At 35.9% G+C, this 23754-nt stretch overlaps 2 protein-coding genes across 14 annotated transcripts in view; both read left to right on the forward strand.

Moving 5' to 3' along the window:
• LOC100926346 (protocadherin gamma-C4) overlaps window positions 1-23754 on the forward strand; it is a 169531-nt gene that overhangs the window by 104289 nt on the left and 41488 nt on the right. The gene's annotated exons all lie outside the window — the stretch shown is intronic.
• On the forward strand, window positions 138-2784 carry LOC105750732 (protocadherin gamma-B5-like). The gene is given in 2 exon segments (XM_031953448.1): window positions 138-2653; window positions 2655-2784. Coding segments are annotated over 2 exon segments (1986 nt in total). The 5' UTR covers window positions 138-700; the 3' UTR covers window positions 2688-2784.

The following is a 23754-nucleotide window of genomic DNA, read 5'->3' on the forward strand; positions in this document are numbered from 1 at the left end:
GGTGCCAGACTTAAATGGGAAAGACATCTTCCCAAGTTCAAATCTGTCCCAGACACACTAGCTGTGTGATTCTGGGCAAGGCACTTAACCCTGCTTTCTTCGGTTTTCCATCATTGTAAAATGATCTGGAGCCTTAAGGAAATGACAAATCACTCCAATAACTTTGCCAGGAAAACCCCAAATGGTGTCAGGAAGAGTCGGATACGACTGAAATTATTGAACAAAAAGACTACAAACAGAGCAAACTCCAATATGTAATAAACTCCTCAGGAAATCGTTAGCCGGCCAATAGGATTATATCCTCGTACTTCCGAGATCGTCTCACGAGAAAAAAGGTTCTGGTTAAACTCAGTTCTATAGACTCCTGGTGGCGCACTTACTTACTTACTTGAATGCAGTTCTACAAAAGAGACTCAGAGCGCCGCTGTCCGCCAATACCGAGCCAGAACTGAGGCTCGAGATCTATTGGAGGAGGCTCCTACACAGTGATTTCCTGCACGGTCCTGGGGCTCACATCACAGAAGCGACACAATCTTTAATGACTGGAGCTTTCTTCTCAACAGGGTTTGCCCTGTATGCGCTGATCAATAGGCACTGAGTAGTGACGCTTCTTCGCGGTAGGGGAAGTCTTAAAATCCAGAAATGATTTGAAGTGCGACTTCCCTAACCTGGAAAGGCAGCGATCCTAGGAGCCCGAGAGATGGGAAGTGGTGCTGAACAGAGGGGCTGGCGGCTCAAGAGGCAAGTACTGTTTCCTTTTTTGGCGTCTTTGTTCTGCCGAGCGCTTTCACAGCAGATTCGTTACTCAATTCCCGAGGAAATGGCTAAAGGGTCGGTGGTGGGGAACCTCGCCAAGGATCTGAGACTAGAGGTCCACGATTTATCCTTCCGGAAGCTCCGGATTAATGGAGAAAGAGAATTCTTTAGTGTAAGCTCGGAAAGAGGGGATTTACTTGTAAGGGACAGAATAGATAGAGAACAGATATGCCCCCAAACAAGAGTTTGTGCTCTGACATTAGAGACTGTAGTTGAAAACCCCTTAAATGTTTTCTATGTTAACGTGGAAATTGAAGACATAAATGACAATCCGCCCCAGTTCAGGAGAAATATAATCAATTTAAACATCTCTGAGTCTACTCCGCCAGGTGCGAAATTTGCATTAGAACCTGCTCATGATCCAGATACAGGACTCAATTCCCTACAAACTTATTACCTAAGCACCAATCCTGTTTTTTCCTTCGAAGTAAAAAAGAAAAAAGATGGCAGTAAATATGCTGAACTTGTGTTAGAGAAACTTCTAGACAGGGAAAAGCAAAGTTCCTATCACTTGGTCCTGACTGCAGTGGATGGCGGGAATCCAGCCCGAAGTGGCACAGCTCAGATCAGAATCAGTGTCTCTGATGCCAATGATAATGCCCCTGTCTTCAGCCAGGACGTCTACAAGGTCAGTCTGCTAGAGAACCTGCCCCCGGGCTCATCTGTGCTGCGCGTGGCAGCCACGGACGGGGATGAGGGGATCAATGCGGAAATCACTTTTTCCTTCGACCGCTCTTCCCACAGACAATGGCAAGTGTTTTCTCTGGATCCAAATAGCGGGGAAATTACAACTCTAGAAAACTTAGATTTTGAAAATATCAGAGACTACTCAATGGTGTTGGAAGCCAGGGATGGGGGTGGTCTGGTTACTCAGTGCACAGTTGAAATTGAAGTTCTGGACGTAAATGACAACTTCCCAGAAGTTATATTCACTTCCATTTCAGCACTGATTCCTGAAGACTGCTCACCTGGTACAGTGGTGGCTCTGATGAAAACATCAGACCGAGATTCTGGAGTCAATGGGGAGGTCACATGCCACGTACAGGAAAATGCACCTTTTAGACTAGAATCCTCTTCCAGGAACTACTACAAACTGCTGACAGATGGGCCCCTGGACCGAGAGCAGACCCCACAATATAACGTTACTGTCACTGCCTCAGACAAGGGAAAGCCTCCTCTGTCCACCAGCAAAACCCTCACCTTGCACATAGCTGACGTCAATGACAATCCCCCAGTTTTCCTCCAGTCTTCATACGTCGTTTACGTCCCCGAGAACAACCCATCAGGAGCCTCCATCACCAGTGTCTCAGCCTCTGACGCCGACCTGGACGGGAATGGCCGAGTGTCCTATTCCATCGTCAGCAGTGACCTGGTTTCTCTGCCTCTGTCCTCCTACGTGTCGGTCAACAGCCACAGCGGAGCCATCTTTGCTCAGCGTTCTTTCGATTATGAACAGGTCCGCACCTTCGAGCTGACTCTGCAGGCTTGTGACGCTGGTTCCCCGGCCCTCTGTACCAATGTTACCCTGCAAGTATTCATCTCGGACCTCAATGACAACGCCCCAAACATCCTTTATCCGGCCCTGGGACCTGACAGATCTGCCCTCTTCGACATGGTCCCTCGATCTTCGGAGCCAGGATACTTGGTCACCAAGGTGGTGGCAGTGGACGCAGACTCGGGACACAACGCCTGGTTGGCTTATCGAGTACTGCAGGCCACGGATCCGGGACTCTTCAGCCTGGGACTGCGCACAGGTGAGATCAGGACCGCTAGGGCTTTGGCTGAAAGAGACGTTGCCCGGCACCGCCTTCTGGTTTCTGTGCAAGATGGAGGCCAGCCCCCTCTGTCGGCCACTGTGGCTCTGCACCTAGTCTTCGCAGACAGTCTGCAAGAGGCAATGCCGGAGATGAAAGAGGAACTCTCCGAAAATGTATCCACGCAATGGAAAGTTAATTTTTTTCTGGTCATTGCATTGGCTTTAGTGTCTTTTGTATTCCTCCTGACTGCAGTATTTGTGCTGGTTTTTAAGTGCAGAAAACCCAAACAGCACCTAGTATTGGATTCTCTTCCCACTGACTTTTATTCTACCCTGGAACCTAGAGGCACCAGTAAATGCATGAATGGAACATTGCCATTGCCATATTCCTACGAGGTGTGTCTTGCTTCAGATCCAGGACAAAGTGAGTTCACTTTTCTCAAGGCAGAACAAATAGATTTGAAAGGCAACCTCGCTGCTGAAATAAACGCCAGAGTTGGTGGTCAGCCTGAACTCAGGGACCAGAATTCTCCCTCTAAGGTGAGGCTCTTCTTTGTTCAAAGGCAAACATGAATAACTGAAATTGTTTTTCTTCATCATTCAGAACCCATAATACCTGACAATTTGATGCTTCATTAAATACAAGCCAACACGTAATTCTCAGTTTTTCATTCCACTGCAAAGTATGAACCACAGAAATCCCTAAGTAGAGCCTCTCTTGTCCTTAATTTGGAGAACTTAATTGTACTTTTTAATTTTTCCCCTTTTGTCCTTTACTTCCTCATTTCCTCTTGTTGCAGTTTCGAGGCACCTGCTTTTTAGCTGAAAATGTCAAAGGCAAACAATCATTTTCCATTCTTCCTCTGAGCAAGTGAAAAATGCTCAAGGTGTTTAATGATACAATATTTCCCCAAATCTTCTCTTCACCAAGGATTTAATGGTGAATTCTTGGCCACACTACTATAACATTTCCGTTTCTAAAAAGATTATTTCACCTAGTAGTTCTAGACTAAACTTACACTTCAGATGAGCTAAAGAAAGGAAGACTACTTGTACTCTCCTTAATATTGGAGTTAGGATGAAGCAAAATGAAATCATCTAACCCAAACTTTTTTTTTTCTGGGAAACAGAAGTTTAGACACTCCTTTCCAGTAGCTAGTATGTATGTAGCTTTCCAGTACTTTTGTAATAATTCATTTCATTATTTTGTATGTTCTTACTTTTTCCTACTGTGATATCAACAATGGACATACCCTACCTTCTCTGACAAAATGTCAGAATTATTTTTCCTTCTTTGACAGTGTATTACTCTCTTCTTTACTCCTGATCATTTGAAAGTTTAACAGAGTTGCCTCTAATGTAAAGTTATTTTTTCTCCCTGGGCAAGTCAGAGAAAAAACATTTTCTCATTTTAATTAGTTTTTTTATCTATGTCTAATTTTTCATAACATGATTTTCTCCAGCATCCTTTTCCTCCTTCTCTCAGAGCCATTACATATAAATGACTTTTTTTCCTCAGTAGCATTTTATTTTTTCAAATACATGTAAAGATATTTTTCAACATTCATCTTTGTAAGATCTTGGTTCCAAATTTTTCTCTCTCTTCTTTACCTTTCCCCTCCCCAAGACAATAAGCAATCTGATATAGGTTAAATATGTGCAATTCTTTTAAATCTATTTCCAGAAACAAATTAGATTTTTAAGACAAAAGAAAAAAATCAGCACAATTGGTCAGCACAATGAAAAAGTCAGAAAATGTATGCAACATGTAAAGAGGTGAAATGAGAATGTCTTTTCATTTCTTCTTTCCAACCATGCTTGTTATTTATAATTTTACAACATTTGTTATTGTCTGTGTGGCATTTCTCAACTCACCCCCTCTCCCCCTCCCACTGCCCTTTACATTGTTGTTTTCTGTTGTGTATATCTTTTTTTTCTTGTCTCTGGCTATTTAATTCTGCATCAGTTCATGTAGATCTTTTCGTGTTTTTCTAGATTTATCACATTTATAATTTCTTGCAGCACATTAATAGTCCATCTCTGCATCCTGAATTTTGTTTAACCATCCCATGATTGATGGACATATACTTTGTTTCAAATTATTTATCACAAAAAGTTGTTATAAATGTTTTAGTTTTTGTCTTAATTTCTAGTTTTACATTTTCTTCTTATCAAACATCTCCTTGGTATATGCTTAGTAATGGAATTTCTAGATCAAAATATATGAATATTTTAGTCACTTTATTTGTACAATTCCAAATCACTTTCCAAAATGATTATAGTGTTTCACAGCTCTATCAATGAATCTGTGGTGCACCTAGTTTGCAACAACCTCTCCAACACTGACTATTGATAGTTGTCATTTTTGTACATTTGCAGGATGTGAAGTAAAACTTTAAGATTGTTTTAATGTGCATTTTTCTTATTATTAGTGATTTGGAATATCTTCTATGTGGTCTATGTGGTAGTTAATAATTTACATCAATTGTAGATGGCCTTCTCAAGAAGTTTAACCATAAAAGGCAAGTGAGATGTGGGGTGATAGCAGAAATGGATGGATCAAGTGATTATGTTTTGAAGATGGTGGAGACTAAAGCAACAGCCAGTAAACATGTTTTTTTTTAAACTATTCTATGATTTTTCTTCTTAACTGAATTAATATTTTTATTATAACTTTTTATTGACAGAACCCATGCCAGGATAACTTTTTACAACATTATCCCTTGCACTCACTTCTGTTCCAATTTTTCCCCTCTCTCTTTCCACTCCCTCCCCTACATGGCAAGCAGTCCTATATATGTTGAATATGTTGCAGTATATCCTAGATACAATATATGTGTGCAGAACCGAACAGTTCCCTTGTTGCACAAGGAGAATTGGATTCAGAAGGTAAAAATAACCTGGGAAGAAAAACAAAAATGCAAACAGTTTACATTCATTTCCCAGTGTTCTTTCTTTGGGTGTAGCTGTTTCTGTCCATCATTGATCAATTGAAACTGAATTAGGTCTCTTTGTCAGAGAAATCCACTTCCATCAGAATACATCTTCATACAGTATCATTGTTGAAGTATATAATGATCTCCTGGTTCTGCTCATTTCACTTAGCATCAGTTCATGTAAGTCTCTCCAAGCCTCTCTATATTCATCCTGCTGGTCATTTCTTACAGAACAATAATATTCCATAACATTCATATACCACAATTTACCCAACCATTCTCCAATTGAAGGGCATCCATTCATTTTCCATTAACTGAATTAATTTTGCCTGAATAGAAACTTTTCCATTTCATGTAATTAATGTTGTCTTTTATCTTTTGACTTCATCTCCTACCCATAGCTGTTATATACCTATTACAGGTACTATACCTATATACCTATACAGGTACAGGTATAACTACTTTTAATTTTTATACTGTGTTTTTCAAAATCGAGTTCAGGTATCCTTTTAGAATGTATTATGGAACATAGCATAAGTTGTTGGTCTGAGCCTAACTTGTGCCAAATTATTTCTCAACTTTTTCATCAACTTGTATCAAATGGAATTCTTTCTTAAATAATTTATTTTTTTCCACCTTATCAAATGTTGTTATTGAGCTCCATTGTTTCTGATTATCTTTTATCTAGTCTGTTCTACTGATTTACCTCTCTATTTGTAACCAATTTCAGGTGATAGTAATTACTGCTGCTTTATAAGATAGTTTGAAGATACTGTTTTCCCTTCATCCCTACCTCTTTTAATATTTCCATTCATATTCTAAGTCTTTTGCCTCTCCAAATCAATTTTGCCATTACTTTTACCAAGTTCTATATATCTTTTTGATAATTTAATTGATATGGCATTAAAATGTATATTGATTTAGGTAGCACAGTCATTTTTACTATTATGTTGACATGGTGCAGCTATGAGCACTGACTATGCTTCCATCCTTAACTTCATCCTTAACTTGTTCTGTATTTTTTTTAAGAAGTATGTTATAACTGAATCAACACAAGCCTTTTGTTAGCTTTCATATATTGATCCTCAGATGCTTAACAAAATTTTTTGTTATTTGGAATAGAATTTATCTTTCTAGTATTGCCTCTTAGATTTTTAAATTATGTAGAAATGCTATTTTTTTCAATGCTTATTCTAATGGTTAGATTTGCGACTTTGCTAAAGCTATTGTCTCAACTGGTATCGCTGTTGATTCCCAAGGAATTTCTAAGTAAACCATCATGTCATGAGAAAATAGGAATAATTTTATCTGGTTTTTGTCTATCTTTAAAATATTGATTTCCTTCTCTGGTCTTATTGCTATTGCTAGCATTTCCAGAACTGTATTAGGGTGTCTTTACTCTTGGGCATATAGCTCTCTTGACTCCCAAAGCTGGAATTGTCATTCATTCCTTTTGTATAGCTGTAAGAGTAATGCTAATAGAAGTTGAAAATAGAGATCTTCAGAGATTACCATTCTATTTGAAGAGTTGCACATAACTGGGTAATTACTTTGATACTTTAAAACTTAATCTGTAGGAAAAACTGAAAGTCAGATTATGGATTGGCTTTTCTACTCAATGTCCTTGTCTGAATGGAAGAAAGTATTCTCTAAGATTCTACAATAGAAAATACTAATTTTGCATCTCTTCATTTCAGTTTATTTACTTGTAAAGGATTTCCAATGCCTAGTTCAGAAAGCTCTTTTAGTTATAAGTCAATGAGCATTTATTTAGTAGTGCCTTCTACATTCTAAATACTGTTTTTAGGAAGGAAAGACAAAAGACAATCCCTGACAAAGAAGAACTCATAATCTAATGGGGGATACAAAGTGCAAACAATTCTGCACAAACAAGCTATATAAACAGGAAATAAACCAAAAGAGGGAAAGTACCAGAGTTAAGAGGGAAATGCTTCTTGCAGAAGGTAGGATTTTAGCTGGAATTTGCAGGAAAGCAGGGAATCCAAGAGATAGAGACAAAGGACAAGGACATTCAAGTTATGGGGGACAGCCAGTAAAAACAAAGAGTTGGGAGATGAAGTTCCTGTTGAAGGAACAGTGAAGATATCAATGTACTGGATTGAAAACTATATGTAAGGCATAAGAAGACTGGGAAGGGAGTTTGCAAGTTATAAAAGACTTTAAAAATTAAATATTATGTTTAATCCTGGAGGTGATAGAGAGCCACTTAAATTCATCAAACAAGGGAGTGGTGATATGAGCATACTTGGGATTTAGGAAAACCACCCTGACAGCTGAATGAAGGATGGACTGAAGTGGAGAGAGACTTGTGGCAGAGAAACAAATCAGTAGGCTACTGTAATAGTCCAGTTGTAAAGTGATGAAGGCCTGCACTAAGGTGATGGTCAGAGGAGAGAAGAAGGCATATTTTAGAGACTTTACAGAGGCAAAATTGATAGGCCTCATCAACAGACTGGATATTAGAGGTGAGAGAGAGTGAAGTTGATGGCAAGGATAACACCTAGAATGATAGCCTGTGGAACTGAGAGGATGGTGGTATATCCGACAATAATTGAGAAGTTTGGAAGGGAGGAAGGTTTTGGGGGGAAAGATGAAAAGTCAAGTTTTGATTATTGTTGACATCTAATTCAAAGTATCCAATAGGAAGTTGGAAATGTAAGACTGGAGGTCAACAAAGAAGTTAGGACTAAAAAAAAAAAAAACAGATTTGAGAATTGTCAGCATAAAGATGATAACTTGAATCCAGGTTTCATTGAGGAAATAATCAAGTGAATTAGTATAGTAGGAGAAAGGAAGTGAGCCCAGGAAAAAGCCCTCTGGGACATCTGCATTATCAGGTATAATGGGAAGGAAGTATCAAAGAGAAAAGAGTGATTCTGTCAAGGTCACACAGAAACCAGAAAGAGACCTCTAGATTTGGCAATTAAGAAATCATTGGTGGCTTTGGAGAGAGAAATTTCAGTAGAATAATGAGATCAGACACAAGACTACAGAAAGTTAAGAAGAGAATGAAAGGAAGGGAAAGAATGGTTCAAATATAGATGACCTTTTCAAGAAGTTTAGTCACAAAAAACAGGAGATATAAGGAATAATTGCTAGTAGGAATGAATGGATGAAAGGAGAAGGTTTTGAAGATCATGAAGACATGGATATGTTTCTGCATAGTAAAACAAAAACCAGGTAGTAGACAAAAAGAGATTGAAGGTGAGAGAAAGAATGGGAACGCTAAAGGAGGCAATCTCTGCAAAGACAGGATAAAATGGGATCTTTTGTGCCTATTTGTCTCAGCAAAGAGAAGGATCAATCAATTATATGAGATAAGAGTGAAGGAGGATACAGTGTAAGAACACATTTGAGTGATGTGAAATGAGAAACAAAGGATAAAAGGGAACTCTTGGTGAATTGACTTACTGTTCAGTAAAATATGAGGCAAGGATCTCCAGTGAGAGGATCATGGTAGTGAAATCCATGAGGAGATTTGAGGAAGGATGAAAAAGTTCGGAAAAGCTACTGTTAAGAATGGAATAGAGTTAATTTAGGGTGAGTAAAAGTATTTCCTTGCAGCAGTGATGGTCCAGTTGAGTTTATGTAACATAACTTTGTAGTGGACTCAGTCATTGTGATTTCATGCTTTTCTTTTCCTTCATTCAGCAACATATAAATAAGAGCAAAGCCAATAGATGAGCCAAAGTTAGACTTGATAAGAAATGATCTTTGATAATATATGGAGGCAATTGATTCAATAGAAGAGAATAGTGTATAAAGAAATGAACTAGTTCACTTGTAAGAGTTTATCTTGGGAAAAAGGAAAGAGTATATTCAATGAAGGGATGATCACCAAGTTCTCCCAAAGAGAACTGAAGAACTAACTGGAGGTTAGAGGTCATGCTGTAGACTAAGGTTTGATTTTGGAAGGCAGAGGGAATGGTAAAATCATTAACAAGGAAGTGATGTATTTGTAGTTGGTGGAAAGGTGGGATAGAGGAGTGGGTAATGAGGAATGAATAATTTGGAGAATTGGGGTTGGGATATTAGAGGAAGTATCAAAATGTATGTTGAAATACTCTGATAAGATAGCTGGAATTGAAGAGGAAAGAAAGATTGTGAGTCAAATACTGAATTTATTAATGAAGGAAGGGGACTGACCTGGAAGTTGGTAACAAGAGCTGCCAGAAATTTGATTGGCTGATGGGTGTAGATTGAGTGAACCTCAAACTAGAAGTGATTTCTGAGTAATGGTGGTGGGGAGGAGTAGCAATGGGTAGCAAGGAGAATTCCACCTCTTCTAGTTTGACCAGTGAGTAAGGGGGGGAGGAAATGAATCAAAATACATCCCATAGCTAGAAAGAATATTATTTGGGAGTGATCATTTTGGAAAGGAAGCTGTATCATTTGGATGTTTCAAGGACAGTCAAAGATGGAAGGAGTGGGAAATGGAAAGATTTAAGATGAAAGCAAATTTGTTGCCTATGGATCAAGCGCTTCAGAGGGTATAATGGAAAAGATGGATAGCTTTGGAATGGGACTTGGGGAAGGGGATTTAAGGGAAATAGAAATAAGGGATCAGGCAATTGTGGCAGTGAAGGGCAGGACGGGTTCAATATGACTGAAGGTGAGGAGGGGGAGGCTATTTGTTAGTCAATGGGGAGATTTTTAGTTTTATTTTCAATATCTGTAGGATTTTGCCTAATGATAAAGTCTTTTCAGAGTCATAAGCAGTTCAGGTGTGGGGGGAAGCATTTGAAGAATAAATGTTGTTATTCTCCTCCCCCATAAAGTAGGAGACCACATTGGAAACCTAATAGGTTGATACCATCTTCCTTCATCTCCTTGGGCAGGATACTCATGAGATGGTATTTTGAATATTTGTATTGTATTGTGGAGATCTATTCATATTTGAGTTATTAGTATTATATACAAAGGAGCAGAGATACGTGGAAATTAAATGACTTGCTCAGGATCACATCGTTAGCAAACTAAAATTTAGTTCAAATTTGTATTCGAATCATATATTCAGGTAATGGCAAGAATAAAGATTTGGCTATATGTTCTTTCATAATAAAATACATCATAATATTCTACTCAAAAAACAGTCCAAAACATTTCATAAATTGGATGGATATCTAATCATAATTTGTCTGCAAAGTTTTCTATCATAGAATTAAACATTTGAACTTCTGTGATATTATTCAATGTGTTATATATTAGAACACGTTACTGACTTGAGATTTTTGGACTAAAGAATGGCATAAAATGTTAGGGAAAAAAATAGAGTAGAGTAAGTAAAATAAGAGGCTGGTTGATAGATCTTCCTAATGTCTGTCTAGCTGTGTTCTTATAGATCTATGGATGCTAGTCTTAAAAGGGATTCATAGTGAACAGATAATTTGGTATATTATAACTTGGTTCCTGTTGATCAGTGTAACCAGCTTCCTATACTCAAAATCCAAGAAAAGGCCAAAATCTTAGCAACAAATAGGTTGTTGAGCTACTACTAATTTAAAGCAAGCTGACTACAAGTATTTATTAAGTATTTAACTAAGCACTGTGCTAAACACTGTGGTTACAAATATAAGCAAAACCAGACAGCCTCTACACTCAAGAAATTTACGTTCTAATGGAATGGAAGCCAAGAGGAAAAAAAAAAAAAGGAAGCTGAAGATTAGGAGTGTAGGAGAGAGACCCTATATTATACTAATGCAATCTGGAAAGTCAGAAATGCAACCAAGAGGTGAAAGGTGTTATTGTTGGAGTTTTTGTAAATTTTGTATTCATTTTAAATTTAAATATAAATGAAAAAAGAAAAAAAAAATAGAATGTTACCATGTACACAATAGAACATGAGAGGATTCATAATAAATACTACACATTATTTTCAAAGCTACCCAGCTTTTCTTTCCTTCCTTGTAGATTTTGTTTTTAACCCTCCACATTTTACTTTATTTTTCACCTCCCTTCTCCCTTTTCTACCTCTAAAGAAGGCTAAAATTAAATGCAAACACACATATAAATACATGTACATGGATATCTATAAATGTATATACATATACACATATACACTAATATATATATATATGTAAAACTGCATTGTGTGTATTTATAATTGTCATCACTTTCTCTTAAAGTGGATAATATCTTTCTTCAGAAGTCCAAGTCTTTCCATGTTTTTCTAAATCAAGCAGCTCATCATTTCCTACAATACAACAATATTCCAATACAATTACAAACTATCTGAGAAATTGTTTATGAAATTTCCCCCCTCCCAATTTTCTGCATTCTTTCTATTCTTGGCTATATTGGTTTAATTTGTAGAAGAAAATTTTAATTTATGATAATTGAAATTATCCATTTTATACTTCTACAATACTCTTACCTCATAATATGGTTTAAGGTCTAATACTGCTAGATCTACTTCCTTTTCCTGTTTTTGTTTTTGTTTTTTTGGAAATTCATGACCTTTTGTTCTCCAAATGAACTTTTTATTATTTTTATTATAATCATTATAATTTTTGATAATTTAATTGGGGTTGGCATTGAAGAATTAGGTAAAACTGTCATTTAAAAGTTATATTGGCTTTGCCTACCAATAAACAATAAATGTCATTTCAGTTATTTAGATCTAACTTAATTTGTATAAAAAATGGTTTATATTCATACTCAGGTAGTTCCTGTGTTAGTTTTGACAGGTATACTTTCAGGTATTCTCCATTGTCTGGTTGTTTTAAATAGTCTAAAACAATATTGAATAATATTGCTAACACATAATGTAGTTTTGTAATGCCAGAGAAACTGAGGCAAGATAGAGATTAGAGTTTTTAATATTTTATTTGAAAGGGAGAGATTTACTGGGACCAAATGGATCCATGGTTTGGTAAAGGGACTGAATGAGACTATTGTCTCCAAGAATCCAGAATCCAGCCACTAATGTGTGCTTCCCATGAAGTATATATACTCACACATGGCTCCAAGTGACTGGGGCAAACTGAGGCAGGGGCGGAGTCAAAGCATTGAGATTAGGAATGGACTATCAATCTGGTTCTGACAGGGTGGGGAAAGGCACCAGACATTCTGATAAGTAGGGAAGGTCTGGGGTCAGGATGTCTAGGATAAAAGATCTTTGTCCTTATCTGGATCATGATGATTAGGAAGGATGTTGCAACCAGGCAGAATAATTTAGGAAAATTGAGGTAGAACAATTAGGGAAACTGAGGTAGAATAATCAAAGGAAACTGTGGCACAACATTTTTCCTATTTTTCTCTTTTAATAAAATCCATTTTAAGTTTAACTGTGTCTGAGATCATGATTACTACCCCTGCTTTTTTGTAATAATAAATTCTACTCCTGCCCTTTATTTTATCCTTATGTGTACCTTGTACATTGTAGTACTATATTCTGGTGAGACAGAAAGAGAGAGAATAAAGCTGCTTTAACTGTAAGGAGAGGGTTCACAAAGTTTTTGCTTTGAAGACCTTATTACATTATTTAAAATAATCGAGGAACCCCCACCCCAAGAGAATTTTAGTTTATGTGTTATTTATATCTATTTCTATTACTTATTAAATTAGAAATGAAAACATCTTAGTCTTGTAAAATAGTTCTGACCTTGAGAATCCCTTGAAAAAATCTTGAGATTTCCAGGATCATATTCCTGAATCTTATTTTGAAAAGCCACTTGACTATAAGGAACTTTTCTGAAAGATCTCAATCCTAAGGTCTCTTTCATAAACTTTCAGTGAACTCTTAAGGAATAAAAGTTTAAGGGGTTCTTAAACTTTGAGTTGTGGACTCCTTTAGCAGTATAGTAATGCCTATAATCTCTTCTCAGAATAATTAGTTTTAAAATGTACAAAATGAAACAAACAGAATTACAAAGGAAACCAATTACATTGAAATATAGTTAACATTTATTTTATTTATTTATTTATTTAATAGCCTTTTATTTACAGGTTATATGCATGGATAACTTTACAGCGTTAACAATTGCCAAACCTCTTGTTCCAATTTTTCACCTCTTACCCCCCCCCCCCCCCCCAGATGGCAGGATGACCAGTAGATAACAATTATTTTTAAAGTAAACTCACGGACTTCAGTTTAATAACCCTAAAGTCTAGACTGCCCCATGCCCTGCCATTACTGTCTTTCTCCCGGGTTGTTCTCCTATCTCTAGTCTTAATCTCACTTTTCTGGTGTGTAAAATGTACACTATCTTTAAGGTCTCTCAGCTTTGTCTGTGATCAACTAAATGATCCTATGAATATGCTTTTCTGAATAAAACAATAGATTAGGTGGATTTTATCAATTACCACTTTTTAACTGGTAAAAGAAATAAATCTATCTCTATCTGTAAATATTGTACATACTTGAATTAAGAAGATATGATTTCAAATCCTCCCTTAGATACTAGCTGTGTGATCCTAGGATCCTTAACCTTTCTCAGCTCAATTTCCTGATCTGTACAATGGGGATGATAATAGAACCTACTTCAAAGGATTGTTGTGATAATCAAATGAATAACATATGTACAGCACCCAGTAGACTTTAAAATATAACATGAATGTTAACTATTATTGTTTTTATTTTTATTTTTAAGAAAAGGCAGCTCCTGATGAGAAATTTCCTCTATTAGCACAGATTATCATTTTCTCTGAATCCTATAGTCTGAGAGAATTTCTGATTTTCTTTAAAAAAAAAAAAATGACTAATGATAGAAAGGCCCTCCTATCAAAATTCTTGCAATCTAAGAGTCAAACAAAGAATTATCATATAATATGAGCATGAGATGGGGCAAAAATACTGTCAAATCTTACATATTTGTAAGAGATATTTTCAGCCAAGACAGGGAAGATCTTATGACAGTAGAGGAAAATTTTTGGCTCTTATTTGTTACTAGAGTAGGATCTATATCACTCTGATTATTTATTCTGACATTCATTCCCCAAGATGGTAATATTTTATAGGATTTTCAAAATGTCTTTTTTAGTTATTATTGAGATTGTGGCTGGGCTGAATTCATCTCCTTCCTCTCCTATGTCTCCCCCCCCCCTTTTTTTTTTCAGTATATACCTTATAATCTCATGGGAACTTGAAAAATTTCCCCCTATCCTTGAGAATTTTTGCAGTCCAATTTCATTCAGCCCTAAACTGTTTTGTTTATAATTTTACCAATTGTTTTTATTTTTATATTTCAATGGCCTTCCACTTAATCTAGTGCACATTAATTTTGAATGTGAGTTTAAACATTTCACCTGATAGTCTATGGTTAAACCTGTTATATTTTAAAATGGAGAAATATCAAAATAAATGTTTTATGTCTTCTTGCATCCATTTGAGGGCATTTTCACTATATTCCAAATAATTTACAAGGTCCTCCTAATCAGCACCTTGTAGGTACCACTTTTCTTTCTTTTGTTTATTTTTTTCTGTAATATCAACCAATCTAGAGTCCTTTACATTTTCTTTCCACTAAACTTTGACTCTACATATCCTATTTTGCAGCCACCCTCCTTTTCTGGGTTGGATTTAAAAGAAAAAAACTGATCCATCAGAGTAATAGATGTTTCTGCCAGTATAGTGGCCTTTTCTCCAACCCTTCCCCACAGGGCTGTCACATCTCTGCCATCATCACCATAGCAACCAATAGTTTCTTTAGTTTTCATCTGCTGCTAGTGGCTCCTGCTAGACCCATTAGTACAATTCTCATTTCTGGTTACTAAGGAATTTGATGGACAACTAACCTTTGAAAGCATCTTCTAGTTCAAATAATGGCCAAATAAAGTTTTTTTTTTTTTTCTTCTATAGAGAAAACTATTTAAGCCTTGCTGGAATGGTCCTAATGATGAAGTCTGTAACTGTTCATTATTAACATGTATAGATCATGTTACATTTTTAACATTCTGGACAGCTTTCCCAAACCTTATAAGAAGAATTATGTAGCAAAAGGACTAAGCTTTAGGGAGGAGAAAGGATTATGTATATATATATATATATATATATATATATATATATATATATATTGAAACTGGAAATGCATTTCTCAATACTGTGAAAAAAATCTACTTTTATAAAAGCAGGTGAAATAATGTATGTGAAAAGTCTGTAACCTTAATGATTTGTATAAATATCCATTTATGCACCTTTTAAAACATAGGGCAATTCAGCTCATTTCTTCTCCCTCTTTATTATAGCAGTGGAAAGAAAATACATTTGTATGAAATAAAGATCATGAATTAGAGTATAAAAATAATTTCATGGGTCAACAATTTATGCCCTATTCAATTCCACAGAGGTGGCATGGGAAGTTTCCTTGGAGATATAAGTTCCTTGAGAATAAAAACTATTTAATTTCTGACTTTGTAACCCCCTAGTCCTAGCACATGGTAAGTATTTAATAGGGACTGATTGAATGGAATTGTATGAGGTGCACTTCAGACATTACAATCATTACTATTGTCAGAAGTTTTAAAGTTGAAATGAACAAATTTTCAATTTAGAATTCATCCACTTCAATTCTCTCATTTTACAAATGAGAATATTGAGGCTTATGATTTGTCCAAACTCATAAAAGTATCAGAAGCAGGATTTGAACCCAAGTCTTGACATTAGAGCTAGTGCTCTTTTGTATAATTAAGTTATTCTATTTTAATTCAGTTTTTATAGTAAATGGATATGAATTTCTGGAAAGTGACCTGAAGTTAAAATTCCTGCTCCTGAATTCTGCTTTGTGTGCATTATATACACTCGTAAAGATGAAGGAATGGAATCACATGAACTATAGCTAAGATAGAATGAAAAATACCACTACTCTTTTAGCAACAATTTAGAGAACGATTATAGTGGATTTGTGTGTGTGTGTGTGTGTGTGTGTGTGTACATATGTATGTATATAGTAGATTTAAAGCTGGAATCAGAAAGACCTGAGTTCAAAACATGTTTTATGTATAATCTCCAGATTATATGACCCTAAGCAAGTCATTAAGCTTTTGATGCCCTGGGTACCTAAGACTATATTGTTCATCTGCATTGGCAGGAGTTTCCAGGAATTTTCATACCAATGAAATCACAAGTCCAGTCTTTATACCTATTTAGCAATATTAGCCAAATTCTACATTTTAAGCTATCCAAATTTAGTTTTACTTTTGTGTTGATTGGTTTATAAAGAAGTCAAAGAGTTCTTCTAAGTGTATGATAATACAAGATTCTGTAAACCAGGGACTGAAATGAATCTAGTGTAAGTAGTAGTGATTTAAAAAAATAAATTTTGGTAGCTGTGCTTGATATTACCAAGGGGACACAACCCCTTATAATTAGGGAGAGTTATTGAAAGTCAAGTACAATTAATTCTCTGTTTTCCCACCTTCAGTTTCAGAAAAAACAGGGGTCCTTTAGCCTAGACTTGGACCTTTTCAACTGTTGTTTCAGGGTCTCAGACCATAGACAGGAGGTAGGAGGAGAAAGATCTAGTCTTTTCTTTCCACAACACTTTCTGATTCAAGACTGAGCCCCTTTCTTGGTGAGAGAACTTCCCTTATGGTGACTATCTAGTATTTTTCTCAAATTTTCATTAATGTAGGCTAGGCCATAACCAGACAATGATCCATTTCTCAATAATCACCAAGCAGTTTTGATATTCATGAATCTCCAATTTCTTTTAATTCTAAGGTTTTCCTGTTGTAATAATAATAAAAATAATAAAGAAAAAGAAAAAAAACTACCATTTATAAATCACTTTAATGTTTGCAAAGCATTTATATATTATCACATTTTTTCCCCATAACTCCTTGAGGAGGTATTATTATCCACATTGAGTTGAGAGAGGTTAAACCACTTGCCTAGAATCACACAAGTAGTTAAGTGGTTTGCAGCAGGATTTAAATGGAGATCTTCCTAACTTAAGTCCAAAATTCTAGCCACTATGCTACCTGGATGCCTTGGTTTCTAATATAAGTTTATTGCCTTATTTGACTTTTTCCAATGAAAATGTGGCACTTTGTTCAATCATCAAACAGTTCTGGAGTTCAAGGTTCTCCATTTTAAAAGAAATAATTCTGTTGGTGAGAAATCAAATAATTTCTTAAGTGTTTTCATATCAAATAATTTCTTAAGTGTTTTCATATCAAAGTCTGAAATTCACATGAGCTTCAGATGTTCATAAATATTAAGCCATTCAATTTGTTAATTAATCATTAGCTGAATTCAAATCCTGCCTGTGATACTTATTAGTTATTTGACTCTTGAAAAACCCACTCTCACCCAGACTCTGCATGCCTCAGGTCTGTGTGTATGTGCACGCATGTAAGTATGTATGTCTTTATATAGACGTGTGCATGTCTATTGTATTGTGCCTACATGTTTGTGTGTGAGAGCATTGTGTACATATACATATATACATGCACACATGTGTGTACTGAATCAAGGTTTACTGATTGCGAAAATATATTACTGAATGTCTGAATGTTTATCACTAAATTGAAAAGCATATGTTGAAGGATAAGGTGTAAAAAGACTGGGAAGGTAGGAGGGAGCTAGTTTATAAAGGACTTTGAAAGCCAAATTGAACATTCTATATTTTTATCCTTGAGATGATGTATGTGTGTAAGTGTATATATGCACAATATATTGCATGTACATATACGTACATGTAGAAATATAGATACACATATGTATGTATATGCATAAATATCCTATTTTATATATACACATGCACACATTTGCATATCCAAATATGTATGCAAGTGTATATATAGTTTATACTTGTACTATACTTATAATACAAAAATGCATATATATGTATGTGTGTATATATATATATATGCACACACACACACACACACACACATACACACATATATAGGTATGAGAGTGTGTCTGTGAGTGCCTGTGTGCATTCCTGAGGCAGCTAAGTGGTACAGTGGATAGAGCACAAGCCCTGAAGTCAGGAAAATCTGAATTCAAATCCAGCTTCAGACACTTACTAGCTATGTGATACTGCACTGCCTGTTTTTTTAACAGTAAAATAGAGATAATAACTAGGCCTATCTTACAGGGTTATTTTGAGAATAAAAGAAGATAATATTTGTAAAGCATTTAGCAGAATGCCTAGCACATTGTAGGTGCTATATAAATGCTTACTCCCTTTGCCTTCTTTCTTCTTACCTTGTGCCACAGTTCTTTTTTATTATCTTGACTCAGTTTCCCTAATTATCCTGACTCAGTTTCCCTAAATTGTCCTGCCTTCTTTCCCTGAATTGTTCTGCCTCAGTTCCTAATTGTCCTGTAACACCACCCTTCTCTTCTAATCATCAAAATATTTGATAAGGATAAAAGACCTTCTATCTTAGACATCATGATCCCAGCCCTTCCCTACTTATCAGAATGCCTCTCCCAATTTCAGAATGTCCAGTGCCTCCCTCCACCCTGTCAGAGTCCCTTACCCACTCTTAGCACTCTGACTCTGCCCCTGCCTTAGTCTACCCCTTGTATCTGAGCCACGTGTGTGTATGTATATATGTATATAAATATATATATATATATATATATATATGTCATTGAGAACTCACATTGGCTGCTGGATATTTAGAGAAGATAGTCTCATTCAGCCCTGGGACCAAACCATGGATCCATTTGGTCCTAGTAAATCTCTCCTTTTCAAATAAATTATTAAATATTCTCTAATCTCTATCTTGCCTCAGTTTCTCTAGCATTACAACCTTATGGTAGAAGATAAAAATATTATTCTTGCTGTTCCTGAATTATCCCATTCTTAGCAGTTTTTAAAAACTAAATAATTATAAATAGGGATATGTTTGGTGGAAATGTTTTTGTGAACCAAAGGTAGCAAATATGTTGGTGAGTTGTTTGCTTTTACTATATTTTAACTCCAAGTAATCTGACAAAGTTAACTACTTAAATATGGGAGATTAAAATTTAATCATTGAATTACAGGCACACTGCTTAACATGGATTTTAGAAAGATTACATATTAATCCTTCCTCCATCACCCCCCCCCCCCCCATTTTCCAATCTCTTGATAGCATGTTAAATAGAATTTTTCCCACACATCAATGACTGACTCCCTGGAAATTAATTTTAAGGATTAAAGCTTTAGGCAGTAATAGGTCCAGCAAAGACAGGTCATATCTCCCCTTGATATATGTGGGACATTGCAAACCAAACGAGATATATTGCATAGCTATAGTTCAGTGGCTCTACCAAAAATAGATTTCCAGAAGCTGCATTTAGTCTCTCAGTTCATTAAGCAAAATTCAGTACAGGTAGTGATGACTTCCAAGAGTTACTTGGATTATCAGAAGTTCATTTTCTCCCAAAGCATAGAGAGGAATTATATGGTCATGGTAAATGTGTCGGAGATTCCCTTTCTCGCCACCACACTCTGTGAATATGGTGTCATTGAAGTTTCACTGGCTTAATACCAAAAATGGTCTCAAAGTGATATGATGGGACTTTTTATATATTATTGGAGATAAATTAGCATCAAATTCTTATGCCTTTTGTCCTAAATCCTGCATTATGAATTGACTGATATGGAATGGGAGTAATAGACTAGGAATCAAAAGGCCTTAGCTTAACTCCCAGCTCTATTACTTATTTCCTCTATAATTCTAGGCAAAATATTGAACCTTTCTTGGTGTCAGTTTCCTTATCTATTAAGCTGAAGAACTGGGCTAGATGATTTTTGAGGACTCTCCGAATTCTGAGTCTTTAATTCTACTATGTGGAAAGCATACTGGGTTTGGAGATAGAGGGCCAAGAGTGAAATCTTAGCAGTCTTCCTTAACTGCTTGATTTTGTGTAAGTTAATTTTTTTTAGAGGTAATTGGGGTTAAGTGAGTTGCTCAGAGTCACACAGCTAGTAAGTGTTAAATGTCTGAGGCTAGATTTAAACTCAAGTTCTCCTGAGTCCAGGTCCTGTGTTCTGTCCACTGCCACATCTAGCTTCCCCATGAGTTAATACTTCTTTCTGGACTTCAATTTTCTTATTTGTAAAAAGAAGGGAATGGAGGAAATGATATTCCAATGCCCAGTTTGAGATTCTGTGACCCTGTAGACCTAATAAGGTTGCATTAAAGTACCCACTTTTCTAAATCACTCAATATTTATTAAGCACCAGGGATTGTGATAAATGCTGGGGATACAAAAAATGGCAAAAGATGGTCTCTTGCCCTTAAAGAGATTACATTCTAATGGAGGAGAAAATGTGCAAATAAATAGATACAAAACAAGCTATATACAGGATAAACAGGAAATGTTTAACAAAAGAAAAGCACTAGAATTAAGAGGGCTTAGGACAGCCTTCCAATAACAAGTAGGATTTTAATTAGGACTTAAAGGAAGATAGAGAAGTGAAGTAGAGGAGGAAAAGCATTCTAAGCAAGGAGAACAGCCTGAGAAAATATCCAGAGCTGAGAAATGGTTGTTGGTAGTGGTGGTGGAATATTTACGAAGTCAGTGTTCTTCTGAATCAAAGAGTACAAATTGAGGAGTAAGGTATAAAGAAACTAGAAAGATAAGAGTGGGCCAGGTTATAAATGGTTTTGAGTGACAGAGCATTTTGTATTTGATCTTATAGACAATAGGGAGCCACTAGAGTTTATTGAGTAAAAGGTATACATGATCATTTCTCTATTTTAGGAAAATCACTTTAGTGGCTGAATGGAGAATCTATTGGAGCAGGGAAAGACTTGAGGCAGACCTATCAGGGAGCTTTTTACAATAGTCCAGGTATAAAGTAACAAATGGTGGAAGTGTCAGAGAAGAGAAGGGATAAATAGGAGAGATATTGCAAAGGTGAAATCAACAGGTCTTAACACTAGATTGGATATGGGCTTAACAGAGGGGAGGGGATTAGGGAGGGGGAAAAAAAATAATGAAGAATCCTGACTGTCTCAGGTTTTAAGCCCAAGGGCCTGGAAGGACTCTACAATCATAGCGAAGGAATGTTAACTTTATGATCTAACACTTATCTTCTTTCTGAATGTACCTGACCAATAATTAGGGTTGGAAATCCAGTGATCTAATTTCTGAGATAAATCAGAAAGTTTGGAAGTATACCTGAAAATGAAGTTAAGAATCTCTGCAGAATGAATCCATAACAAATTTATGTCACATAAACTCAGCTAGGCCCTCACTGATACAAAGCAATTCTTTTATACTTAATAATGAATTACCATCATATTTAATAAAGCAGCCTTTCCCAATCATTTCAACTCTCCTCAAGTTTCTCATGGCTCCCAGTATCCCCACCTTCTCAGCTGACAAACCTGCCATATTTTTCACTGAAAAAGCCAAGATCATTTGCAAAGAGCTTCTTTTTCTATTATTTCTTATCTCACATCTCTCAGATGTGTACTGCTATAGATTCCTGTCTTAAATGATGAAGTGGTTCTTCTCCTTGCCAAAATCAATCCTTCTACATGCATAAGTGATCCTCTTCCATCCCATTTTCTCCAGCAAATTTTCTACTCTATCATTTCTACTCTTTCACTTATTTTCAGTCTCTCTGTCCACTGACTCCTTCCCTATTATCTATAAACATGTCCATGTCTACCCCCCCATCCTCAACAAAATCCCAAACTCTCATTTGATTCATTTTATTCCTATTATCTTCCCATAGCTCTCCTGACTTTTGTGGCTAAATTCCTTGGGAAGGCCATCTATACTTGATGCTTTCACTTCATTTCCTCTCATTTATTTTTTAACTCTATAGTCTGACTTTTTACCTCACCATTCAACTGAACCTGCTCTCTTTAAAGTAACCAATGATCTCTTAATTGTCAAACATAATGAACTTTTCTCAAACTTCATACTTCTTGACTTTTCTGTGATCTTAACACTGTCCAACCAACCTCTTCTCTCTAGATTTTTGGGACACCACTCTCTTCTGGTTCTTCTCTTCCCTTTTTTATTATTCCTTTTTAACTTCCTTTACTGGATCACAATCTAGGACATATCCATTGTGGGTGTGTGGTGTTCCACAGACCTTTTTCTAGGACTTTCTTCTTTTTTCCTTTTATGCTATTTCAATAGGTTGGGTTGTATTATCATTATTACACTAATGCTTCTCAAATCTGCTTAATCATCCTTAACCTCTCTTTTTATCTCTAGATTCATTTCTTCAAATACCTTTTGATCATCTGGAATTGGATGCCTCACAGACTTCTTTTTTTTTTTTTTTTTTTTTTTTTTAATTTAATAGCCTTTTGTTTACAGGTTATATGCATGGGTAACTTTACAGCATTAACAATTGCCAAACCTCTTGTTCCAATTTTTCACTTCTTACCCCCCACCCCCTCCCCCAGATGGCAGGATGATCAGTAGATGTTAAATATATTAAAATATAAATTAGATACACAATAAGTATATATGACCAAACCGTTATTTTGCTGTACAAAAAGAATCAGACTCTGAAATATCTCACAGACTTCTTAAACTCCAAAACTGAACTCACTATTTGTCCCTGTAAACATTCCCTTCTTTGAAACTTCCCTATGATTGTACAGAGCACCATCATTTTCACAGTATCAAAGGCTCACAACCTAGAGGTGATCTTCTCAGTCTACCATATCCCATATTCAACCCAGTGCCAAGTCCTGTGTCAATATTACCTTCCCAACAACTGGCATTGCAATAGCCTGATTTTAAAGCCTTTTATGATCTGACCCCTTTCTGCTCTTTCAGTTTTCTTATAATTTATTTCTCTCATTTTTCTGTAATCTAGTGACTCTGGCTTCCTTGCTATCCCTTGAATACAGCACTTCATCTCTAAGAATTTTCACTAGTTATCCCTCATGTCTGGAATTCTCTCCTTCTGCATTCTACCTCCTGACTTCTCTGACTTCAAGTGCCAGCTAAAATCCCACCTTCTACAAGAAGTCTTTCCTGATCCATCTTAATGTCAATGTCTTCCCTCTGTAGATTTCTCTAATTTCTCCCATAGATTTCTTAGTTGTACATAGTTGTTTGCATGTTTTCTCCCCCATTAAACTGTAAAGTTGTTTAGTACAGGAACTGTCTTTTGCCTTTTTTTTTTTTTTTTTTTTTTTTTGGTATTCCTAGTATTAGCATTGTACTTGTCATATAGTAATGTTTGTTATTACTATAATTAATTACTTAATTAATGTTTGTTAACTGACAGATGACAAATAAGTTAGAAATTATAAGTAGATACTGCATTTCAAAATGAATTATTTGAGATTCTTGTCTTCCTT

Source organism: Sarcophilus harrisii, chromosome 2, assembly GCF_902635505.1.
Source record: "Sarcophilus harrisii chromosome 2, mSarHar1.11, whole genome shotgun sequence".
Taxonomy (NCBI): Eukaryota; Metazoa; Chordata; class Mammalia; order Dasyuromorphia; family Dasyuridae; genus Sarcophilus; species Sarcophilus harrisii.